The sequence below is a fragment of the Ursus maritimus genome, unplaced genomic scaffold (genome assembly GCF_017311325.1).
Source record: "Ursus maritimus isolate PB19 unplaced genomic scaffold, ASM1731132v1 scaffold_2, whole genome shotgun sequence".
NCBI lineage: Eukaryota > Metazoa > Chordata > Mammalia > Carnivora > Ursidae > Ursus > Ursus maritimus.
Window position 1 is genome coordinate 6514173 of NW_024424452.1, and position 11592 is coordinate 6525764.

The 11592-nt window shown below is 45.6% G+C and overlaps 1 protein-coding gene across 1 annotated transcript; it reads right to left on the reverse strand.

The window, feature by feature from the left end:
- Window positions 1-3047: 3047 nt before the first annotated feature.
- ZNF394 (zinc finger protein 394) lies at window positions 3048-11592 on the reverse strand. Its single transcript, XM_008698369.2, has 3 exons — window positions 10935-11592; window positions 8650-8785; window positions 3048-4133 (listed from the first exon to the last, which is right to left on the reverse strand). Exons 1-3 carry the CDS (start codon window positions 11385-11387, stop codon window positions 3052-3054), a joined length of 1671 nt encoding a protein of 556 aa, XP_008696591.1. The 5' UTR covers window positions 11388-11592; the 3' UTR covers window positions 3048-3051.

Consider the following 11592-nt stretch of genomic DNA (forward strand, 5'->3'; position numbering starts at 1 on the left):
GATATGTGGGCATCCACGGTGAGTGGCCACGGAGGCTCCCAAGCCATGTTGTATCATATGATCCCACACGCCGTTGTGACACCTCCTGGGGCACCAATGGTTGCCAAAGATTGTTCAGAATCCTGCCAGGTTGGCACAGTGGGAAATGGGCTCACTTGCTCAGCCTGGCACACCCCACTGTGTGTGTCTAGTAGATAGCCCTGCCCCACGTCCTTTAAAGGAACCACAGATGCCTCACGACCCTCTGGTCCCTCACTCTCTGGTGGGGTTAGTGAGAGGGCCCAGACATGTGCTGCTGTGGTTCCCAGAGCTTCCCTTTCACCTCTAATCCACCGCGCTAGAGACCTCTGAGTCCCGAGCAGGGCACAGGACCTTCCAGAATAGAACTTGGAAATGTTTGAAGACATGCTAAGACGATAGATTAAAATGACCACATCACTCTCTCTCCTAGCTCCAGTCAGGTCTTCTAACACTTTAACAAAAATCTAGACTTACCATTTTGTAGGACAAGATGCTGTGCTAGATGGTATGGGAGAAAGTGCAGAGTGGAAAGATTGTTCCTGTTACGGACTGAATTATACGCTGAAGTCCTAACCCCTGGTATGACGTATTTGGAAATAGGGCCTTTAAGGAGGTAACTGAGGTTAAATGAGGTCATAAGTGTGGGGCCTCTAGTGATAAAGACTGGTGTCCTTTGAAGAGGAAGAGATTCTAGAGATTTCTCCATCCGCTGCACAGGAAGGGGCATCCACAGAAACCAACCCTGATAGCACTTTGATCTTGGACGTCTAGCCTCCAGAACCGTGAGAAAATAAACGTGTGTTATTTAAGCCACCGGTCTGTGGTCTTTTGTTTGGCATCAGAGCTAATACACTCACCCTTTACAATCTAGGCATGAGACATGGCGGCATATACACATTCACTTACTGGATGTAATAGTTTGCATGGTAAGTGACAAGCCTACAGATAATGTTACCTCAGTAAAGGAAATATTTTGGGGTAGGATAACTTAAAGAAGTGACATTTAAAAATTATTTTTGTAAGAGTAGACTTCCCCTTGGTGCGTTAGGGTCTGGGAAAAGAGGCTGGGATTAACAGCAGAGGAAGCATCTTGACCAAAGGAATCTATGTGGAAATATGTGGAAAATTCAAGTCGTATGTGGGCAACGGTCAATGTGTAGAGAGGGTGGAAGAGGAAGGGAAGAATGGAGGGAAGGCTAGAAGTGCAGAGAGGACAGTCCGCTCTAAGTTTGCAGCATTCCTCCAATAAGAACACTGGGATCAAAACCTGTACCCCATTATCACTACTACACCATGTACAAATCTCCGCACGCTCAGCCCAGTGCTAGACACAAAATCTCATTGAAATACATGACATTCTCCACATGACACCCAGGCCTGCCCTCTCTCCATCCCGCCTGCTGGTTTCAAGGAAGGTCCGAGGAGAAGGCGCGCACTACTATTCCACTACATCCAGGATCAAGGAAGTGAGCTCCGGAAGGCAAACAATTTAGTTTTGGTTTTTGTACATTTTGGGAAAAAAATTAAGATGAGGTAAGGTGACAAGGCTAGAGAAGGACACTCAAAATAGAATGTAATTTGGTACTTGCTTTGGGGGGGAAAATGGGAGAGTATTTAAGCTCACACATTGATCAAGGAATACTACTTCTGGGAACCTAGCCTTACATTCTAAGGCAAATCACGTTAAAATTACACTGGCGTTCACTTACAACAATGAGGAGAAATATCTGAAATGCCCAATAAAAGGAAAATGGCTCCATCATTAGGTGCACTTGATGTAAAATGATGCCGGCGTTAAGTGTAAAGTTTATGAAAACCATGTAAAATCCTTAAGACATAATATTAAAAAGATGTAAAATATAAACACTATGATTTTCATTATTATCAGAAGTATGCAGAGAAAAAAATCAGAAGGAGATATGACAAGATGCCAGTAACAGGTGATCAGTGTCGTAGGATTATGGGTAATTTCTTTTCCTGTTATTTTCCCAAATATCCAATAATGTCCTTATATTCTCTTGATCAAAAACAAAAAACCCAAACAGTTTCAAAAGGAACTTAGATATAATATAGGCTCCTGTGTAGAAGTGGAAAGATAGGGGGCGCCTGGGTGGCTCAGTGGTTAAGCAGGTCATGATCCTGGGGTCCTGGGATTGAGCCCCGAGTCAGACTTCTCCCTCTCCTTCTGCCCTCTACTTGTGCTCCCTCTCAAATAATAAATCTTAAAAAGAAAAAAAAAAAAAAAGAAGAAGTGAAAAGATAAGATAGGCTTAGGTTTCGTGGCACGCCTAGTTTAATCCACCAGGGGCAATAAAGCCAACCCCATATCCTTCCCTCACCAGTCGCACGGGTGGGAAGATGGCGCTGGAAAGTTAAAGAATGATCAGATTTGAAACCCTTTCAGAGCTGGTGTTTCTCCTCATGATGCGTGTGCACACGACACTGGCCCTCCACCATTATTACCACAGAGGTGCTCCAGCTGGGCAGAGGGGAGGCAGTTATAAAACTGAACTCCTAGATTGGGGAAGAAAGAGAAACTCTGCAAAATTAATGTTTAAAAAAGTAAAAAACGCAGAATGCCTCTTGCACGCACCTAACTTTACATGGTGTTTTGGATTATCATGTATTTGAAATCGTGTCCACCATTGAGGTGGAAAGACAATTCTAAGTGACTAAAATATTTCTCGGGGAAGTAAGTGGAGTGGGCAAGGTTTGGGTCCGAAAGTGGAGGTAAGAAGAGGGAAGAGACAAGGACAGAACTGTCACATGTCAGTCCTTACTGTCGTCAGAAGGCCCTTCCACGGGACCATCCTTTGGAAGGGCTCCCCACTTACGCATTCCTGCCTCACTGCGGTGCTCTAGCTGGGTAGGTACTGAGACTCCAGTCAGCCTGACTGATCTGTCTTGGGTGTGAAGCCTGTGGAAATACGATCCACAATTAACTGAAATACTCCAAATGCCAAAGGATGTAGTTTCTGGACAATGGAAAAAACCCAACCAGCAAACCAAAATAGCCAGGCAGCAGCCATGTCAAAACAGTGGGACTTTATTTCTGTGGATCCTTTGGTGTCGGATAAGGTGTGGACTCTGTCTAAAGCTTTCCCCGCATTCAAGACATTTATAAGGCTTTTCTCCAGTGTGAGTCCTCTGGTGTGTAATGAGGGTTGCGCTCTGACTGAAACGTTTCCCACACACAGAACACCCATACGGCTTCTCGCCGGTGTGGACTCTCTGATGTTTAGAGAGGTCTGAGCACCGTTTGAAGCTCTTCTCACATTCTTCACACGTATAGGGTCTCTCCCCTTTATGTATCCTCTGGTGTCTGAAACGGTTGGAAATGCGGCAGGTCTCCCCACATTCGTTACACTTGAAGTGTTTCTCTCCAACATGGATTCTCTGGTGCCGGTTGAGGTGTGAGCTCTGTCTGAAGCTATCCCCACATTTGGGGCAGGTGTAGGGTTTCTCGCCCGTGTGTGTCCTCTGGTGTTTAATCAGGGCGGCACTCTGACTGAAGCTCTTCCCGCATTCTTGGCATTCGTAGGGTTTCTCCCCCGTGTGGATTCGCTGGTGTTTAAAAAGGTCAGAACGCTGTTTGAAACTCTTCTCACAGTGATCACATCTGTAAGGCCTTTCTTCACGGAATTGCCGCTGGGTCTCAGAAAGACCTGCCCTTCGGGAATGTTCCTTACTGTCAACAGAGCTGTGAGGTTTCACCCTCTGACGTTTTACTGTGTCTCGACTCTGTTTACAACTGTCCCCCTGTTTGTTCCCGTTAACGGGCCTCTCCGCTGTCTGGATGTGCCTACAAGGAACAAAGTTTGAACTTTGGGCACTGTTCCCAAATTCATTATTTTTGGAGTCTCCCTCCTCTGTCAGATCATTCTTGAGATCTGTGGTGCGGGTGAGTCCTTCCTCTTCAGGAGAATTTTCAAGTTTCAGCGGTGAGGGATTTCCTGACTGCTTTTCTACCCTGTTCTCGTGGGTATCACCACACCTAGAAAACAGGGGACCCTTCCTGTGGGACCCTTCTTGTAGCTGCCCCTGTGGCTCTACTTCTTCTAAAACTTCTTGCTTTGGAATAAATTCTTTGTTCTCCGTTCTGGTTTCCAAACCTGGAACATTAAAAAGAAAAAAAAAAAGGCTAACATTTGCAAGAGCGAAACAAGCAAGCACCTGCAGTAAAACAACCCCCCAAAATATTCTCCATGAACCACTCCCCAAGTTAAATTATTTTAATCAACCTGTCAGATGTGCTCATATTTACCAGTACGAACCCCATTTCTTTCCTTTTATACTTGTGCCTACACCCACAAACCCATCTCTTTTCTCCCTGCCCACTCCACTGTTCTAGGAGTCACTATGTCACAATAGAGGCGTATCTGGAAGGGGTATCAAGAAGGGCAGGACAGCCTGTACCCCATGAATGAAGGATAGTTTGAAAAGAGAAATTCTACTCATGTGATGAGCTATAGTAACAAACACACAACGTGTCTCCATTATCTGGAGGCAGGGTCTGGGTGGGAGACAAATCTCAGACAGACTGAAAGTCTTAAAGGAGGGGCGCCTGGGTGGCTCAGTCATCAAGCATCTGCCTTCGGCTCAGGGCGTGATCCCGGCGTTGTGGGATCGAGCCCTGCATCAGGCTCCTCTGCTGGGAGCCTGCTTCTTCCTCTCCCACTCCCCCTGCTTGTGTTCCCTCTCTCACTGGCTGTCTCTCTCCCCATCAAATAAATAAACAAAATATTTTTAAAAAGAAAGAAAAAAGAAGGTCTTAAAGGAGCAGTCAAGCCACCGGATTCCACCCTAATCCAGAATTTTTGCAGTTTACACTCCAGGGAGACTGAACCAGATATATTCTGAATTGGGGACATTGGGCACAGATGAGAACAGGGGATGGGGACCACTTTCCTATCGGGAGAATCAAGTGAAAATGGACACACAGTTGGGAGAACCTCAGTGCACTGTTTCCTGCTTATGCCCCAAACTGTGAGCTCCAAAGCTAACACCGTCCAGACAGAAAGGGAAGGGATTTTTACGGCAGGAATTTCACAGGTTTTATTCCCTATTATGTCCCCAACACCAAGAACAGCACCTGGCTTACTGCAGACACTCGAAATAATTGTTGAATAAATCTCTCTGTGGTAAGCCTTGCCAGCCCAGGCCTGACATATGGGAATTCCCAAATAAAACAGCACCTGACAGCCAAAGCAATGCTGAGAAAGAACAAAGCTGGAGGTATCACAGTATCAGATTTCAAGATACACTACAAATCTGTAGTAATCAAAATAGTACGGTACTGGCACAGAAACAGAATAGAGAGCCCAGAAATAAACCCACACTTGTGTGGTCAATTACTCGATGACAGACAAAGCGCGAGTATACAGTGGGGAAAAGACAGTCTCTTTAATAAACCGTGCTGGGAAAACCGGACAGCTACACGTAAAAGAATGAAACTGGATCACTTTCTAACACCGTACATAAAAATAGATGCAAAATGAATTAAAGACCTAAATGTGAGACCTGACACCACAAAAATCCTAGAAGACAGCACAGGCAGTAATTTGTCTGAATCGGCTGTTTTCTACATATGTCTCCTGAAGCAAGAGAAACGAAAGCAAAAATAAGTTATTGGGATGATATCAAAATAAAAAAAGCTTTTGCAGAGGGCACCTAACTGGCTCATTTGGTGGAGCATGTGACTCTTCGGGGTTGTGGGTTCGAGCCCCAGGTTGGGTGTACAGATTACTTAAAAATAAAATCTTTAAAAAAAAAAAAAAAAAAGCTTTGGGGCACCTGGGTGGCTCAGTCAGTTAAGTGTCTGCCTTCGACTCAGGTAATGATCTCAGGGTCCTGGGATCGAGCCCCGAGTTAGGCTCTCTGCTCACTGGGGGGCCTGCCTCTCCCTCTCCCGCTGCCTGCCACTCTGCATGCTCCCTCTCTCTCTGTCAAATAAATAGATAAAATCTTGGAAGGAAGGAAGGAAGGAAGGAAGGAAGGAAGGAAGGAAGGAAGGAAGGAAAGAAAGAAAGAAAGAAAGAAAGAAAGAAAGAAAGAGCAGGGAAGAACCTAATGTGATCAGTCTACGAGTTCCAGCATCCAATAAAAGAAATCCCAGAAAGAAAACAGGAAAAAAATGAGATAAAAATAGATAAGTAGGGGCGCCTGGGTGGCTCAGTCGTTAGGTGTCTGCCTTCCGCTCAGGGCGTGATCCCAGAGTTCCGGGATCGAGCCCCGCATCGGGCTCCTCCGCTGGGAGCCTGCTTCTTCCTCTCCCGCTCCCCCTGCTTGTGTTCCTCTCTCAATGGCTGTCTCTCTCTGTCAAATAAATAAATAAATAAATAAATCTTTAAAAAAATAGATAAGTTTTTAAAAAATACTATAAAAAATTTCTCACAACTCATAGATATGGGTGTCTATGTTATAAGGAAAATGAATGAAAAAAAACCCCTCGGGGCGCCTGGATGGCACAGCGGTTAAGCGTCTGCCTTCGGCTCAGGGCGTGATCCCGGCGTTATGGGATCGAGCCCCACATCAGGTTCCTCTGCTATGAGCCTGCTTCTTCCTCTCGCACTCCCCCTGCTTGTGTTCCCTCTCTCGCTGGCTGTCTCTATCTCTGTCGAATAAATAAATACAATCTTTAAAAAATAAAAAAGAAAAAAGAAAAAAAAACCCTCACATTAAGTCACATTCATTCTGAAACTTTACGTTAGCAGGAATAAAGAAGGGATCCTAAAGGCTTCTATGCAGAACAAAGAGATCACATACCAAGGATAAAATATTACAATGGCATCTAATTTCTTCTAGCAACACGGCAAGCTAGCCAGGATATTCAGTCCTCAAAATTCAATGGTAATTTATGAGAGAGGGTGAGGGGAGCACCGGCAGGGGGTGGGTCAGAGAGAAAATCCAAGCAGACTCCATGCTGAGCCCAGAGTCTGACATGGGGCTTGATCTCATGACCACGAGATCATGACCTGAACCGAAATCGAGTCTGATGCTTAACCAATTGAGCCACCCAGAAACCCTGTCGATAAAATCATTTCTAATGGGAATCCAGCCATATTATGATCTGGATATGGGAGAGGAATAGAGACATTTTCAGATGTGCAAACCTTCAAAAACTTAATATCCTGAGTATATGTTCTCTAGAAGATACTGGAAGATGCTCTCCATCAAACTGAGGTGGGTAAACCAAGGATGAGAATGGTATGGGGTCTAGGAAAGAGAAAAGGAATTCCAGAGATATAGTGAAAGAAGGTTTCGGGACAACAGTTGTGTAACAAGCCTGGAGAGAAGCCCATTCACACTGGAGCAGAAGCTTCTGGAGGATTCCTCCAAGGGGAGTATGAAATTGATGGCGTATCTGATACATTTGAACATACGGTTTTACATTTTTAACAGGGAGCCTGTGTGTGAACTCACTTTCAATAGCTAGAAAAGCAGTACATGCAAAACGAAGCATTATTCATTCCAGAGAAAACTAAAAGTGTGGAGTTTACATTCTAGAAGGGGTGGTCAGACAATAAAATAAACGTAAAATAAGCTATATAAAAAGTCAGAGCGTGATAAATGTTATGGACTAAGTCAAGGAAGGTAAGGGACCAGTCAGCAGTGTGGGAGGAGGAGACAGTGAAGGCAAACTGCAGATGGTCAGGTCAGGCCTCACTGATGACTGAGATCTGAGCAAAGACTTGAAACAAGTCAGGGAGTTTGCTTAGTGGAGATCTGGAGCAAGATTATTCCAGCCAGAAGGATCAAATAGAGAAAGAACAGGACGCAGGATGCCCACCATGTTCAAGGAGCAGCAAGGTCAATGGGGCTGAAGCACAGTGAGTGAGGGGCAGAGCAGGAGAAAAGTGGGCAGGGTGATGGGGCCTTGTCATATTAGGCTTTTACTCTGTGTGAAATAGAGAGCCACTGCAGGTTCTGAGCAGAGGTGTGATGTAATACAGTATTTCAAAAGGAACACGTGAGCTACTGTGTTACAACATCACGCCATCAACTGAACCCCAAATGTTGACAAGGATGTAGAGAAAGAATTCTCACATATTGCTGATAGGTTACAGCAATAGGTTACAGTCCTTCTGAACAGCAAGATGGGCAAACATGCCTAAGTTTATTCTCTTTAGGAGTTGCTGTAAATGAACACAGAATGACTCAAGAATATTTGATGTAATGCTATTTGTAATGGTGAAAAACTAGAAGCTTTGATGTCCATTGATAGGACAGTGGATAAATGAATTCTGGACTACTCAGACAATGAAATATACAAGTGTTAAAAAAAAATGAACGAGAGCTACATGTGTCGACATGAATAAATCCCAAAAATGTAACGTTGGAGAAAAAAGGCAAGGTGCAAAAGAATCGTACAGGAATATATTAAAATACTGAAATCTTAAAATTTGATATACCTGGGTGGCAGATACACAGATGCCCATTATATTTTTTCTATTTTTCCGTATGTACTTTATTTAAAACGAACCAAAATAAAAAGCTGAATCTATCACCTACCAATACAGAACAGCAAGGTCCTGTTGGGGCACAGAAGAGACGCTAACAGCTCTCAACCTATGTGGGTGACTGGCCCTCCACAAATCCCACACAGCTTGAAACAAAGTCAGCACTTACTTGGCGAGACCAGCGAGACCGTGTCTCTACAGCCCTTCAGTGCGCTCTCCCGGCAGAAGTCCCTCTGATCTGGGTCCAGACGATCCCACTCCTCCCAGGTTAGAGACACAGCTGCATTGTCAACCGTCACCAACTCCTGAAACAACACGAGGCCTCCACTCAGGGCCTGCTGTCCCAGGACAGCGTAAGTGACCACTAATCTCAGGATGAGGCCAGACTCCAGAGGAGTCTGCAGGAAGCCCTGGGAATCAAGTAACCACCATGGCTGTTGAGTCTTTTCCAGTAAGTTTTGTACTGAGTGGAGTTTCAAAGTAACAGAGACAGAGGCTGAAATTCTCTTATCCTGAAAAGGCTTTCTGTGGACGGTCTACACTAATGTGGGGAAAGAGCAAAATCTTCCTTTGAGTTATATCACTGTGATTTATCAAAATGGAAATCTGATATAGATTAAGAATATGCAGGTAACCAGGAAGTCCCAAATTCCAGTGCTGGCTCTGACCCTCTTTTACCTCATGTGTGAAACGCATACAAATAACTTAAGATGAAGGAAGCTCACTGACAGCAGGTGTTCAATGAAATGTACTTTCCCTTCCCTTGACCATTGCACAGTAAGATAATTATCCAGCAAGATGATCTTTGAAGATAGCTTATTTGGATGTAAGTTGACCATTCACAGAAGGTAAAGCCACAGTTCTTAGACAGGGAAGGTTCTAACGCTGGTGTGGGGAGATGTCTGTCTAGGTTTCAGTGATGGGTCACAAATTGACTCCAAGGATCTCTCATTAAACGTCAGGAAAGGAAAATATTTTTTAAATTTTCTGTATGTTATATTTTGACATCTTAAAAAAACTCTTTCTGGTTAGGGAGACTGCCCTTCCCAGGGCTAGTCAATTCTTAGAGCAAAAGGCTTAACCAAGACTACTTAATCTCAAGCCATATCTTCTCTACCTGGCCTATATACTCCAGGAGGCAACACTCTACCTTCTTTATTCTAGGACCACGTATCAGGCCAACTAGGGACCAGCCCTATAGGTTAGAGCCTGCTGAAATTATTCAAACCCACCAATCCTGTTTCCCCCTGTCCTGCCTTGTCTTTCACTGGGAAACCTCAGTACAGGCTCTGGCCTACACCTTCCTTTATGCTCCAGTTTTCTGCCTCCTGACCACCCCTGGTGTCCTTCCCAGGAAGCTCTGAGCGTCATGCTGTGCCTGTTTCTAAGATCTGAGTGTAATAAAATTTGTTTTTTCCTGAACCTCTCCTCTGCTTTCTTGTAAAGGAAAACCACACTCCTGCGTCTCTTCCACTCTCAATACTCTGAATACTTTCCCTACAATACTCCTTCACTTCTGACACCAGATGTAGGGGTTTTCCACACATCAGGCAATTTTGTAATACCACCTGGGTGTCCTAAAGTTTAACTCAATTCTGATACTATCTACCTGGATATAGAGTCAGATCCTACAGGTTAAGGGCTCGGTCCCACAAGACTATCCTCCCCTCCCAACTTTGGAAGCCAACTGCAAGTAGCAGGTCTCTAGGTTACCCACAATTTCTACCTGACATGGCCACAAATCAGAGGTTCCCATGACCTTCCCCTACCAATCTGACTCTTTGCTTGAAGAGCTCACAGTATTTAGGAAAACACTTAGGTTTACCAGTTTATTACAAAAAGATATGATAAAGGATAAACAGCCAAATGAACAGATACAGAGTAACGTCTGGGAGGGTCCAGAGCGCAGGAGCTTCTGTCCCCACAGAGTTGGGATCTGTCACCCTCCAGGTATATGGATGTGTTTACCAACTCGTTCTCTGAATCTCACACTTTAGGGATTTTTATCGAGGCTTCATCACATAGGCATGATCAGTTAACTCCATTATAGCCCCTCTCCCCTCTCCGGAGTACCATTATCAACTGTAGCAGGAGGGGGTCGCTAAGCTTATAAAAAGTAAAACAAAGTGGTAGGGAATTGCTGTTCTAGCTTACGTAGTTAAGACATCAAGCCACTTTCCATCTGAATCTTTCTTCCCCAAATAATCTAGTTAGGCAGGAGGGTGTCTCACAATGGGTAAACAATACTCCCATGTTGGTTTGTGCTCAGAAGTCTATAACTCGAGGACCATTTCCTGGATAGACTTACTTGTCACTGTTTGCCACGAAAAGAAAGTTCCATACACATCCTGAAGTTCTGACAAAATGTAATAAGGAAAGAAGGTCTGAAACTCAAGGCATCCCGTACGCCTCTATTTCCTACACCCCCGCCACCAGAACACTTTCACTCCTCACCTGGGGTGAGGCCCCATCAAGCGCTCTCTGAAAAGCGCGCACCGCGGCCGCAGCCTTCTCCCCACTCTGCGGGCAGTGCCTCCGCACCCAGACCTGGAGCTCCCGGGGCAGGATGCTCAGGAACTGCTCCAGCACCAGCAGCTCCAGGATCTGCTCCTTCGAGCGCATCTCGGGCTTCAGCCACCAGCGACAAAGTTCCCTGAGCCGGCTTAGCGCCTCTTCGGGTCCAGCCACCTCCTGGTAACGGAACCGCCTAAAGCGCTGTCGCGACTTTTCCGGATCCTCACAGTCCCCGGGCAGGTCGGGCTCCTGACCTCCGGGTGAGTCTTCCTCCACTTTCACTATCAAAAGTCCATCACGCAGAGACGGCGCAGCGACCCTGGACCTCGCAGCTGCCATCCAGGCTCCTGCCTCAGCGTCAGTGACTTGACTTGCGGTCAAGCTCGAACTCATCTTCGTCCGACGCGTGCTGACTTTCCCGGAGTTCTGCCTTCAGGTGACAAGACAGCAAACCCTGCAAAATGCCTCGGAACTCATCGGACCTCCCCAGAGCAGCGGCTCCCGACTATCCAGTCCCCAACAGAGCCCCACCCTGCCCGGCCCCCTCGGATACTCCTCCCACCCGCAGGTATTCCACCCACAAACCGCTTCGCCCCGT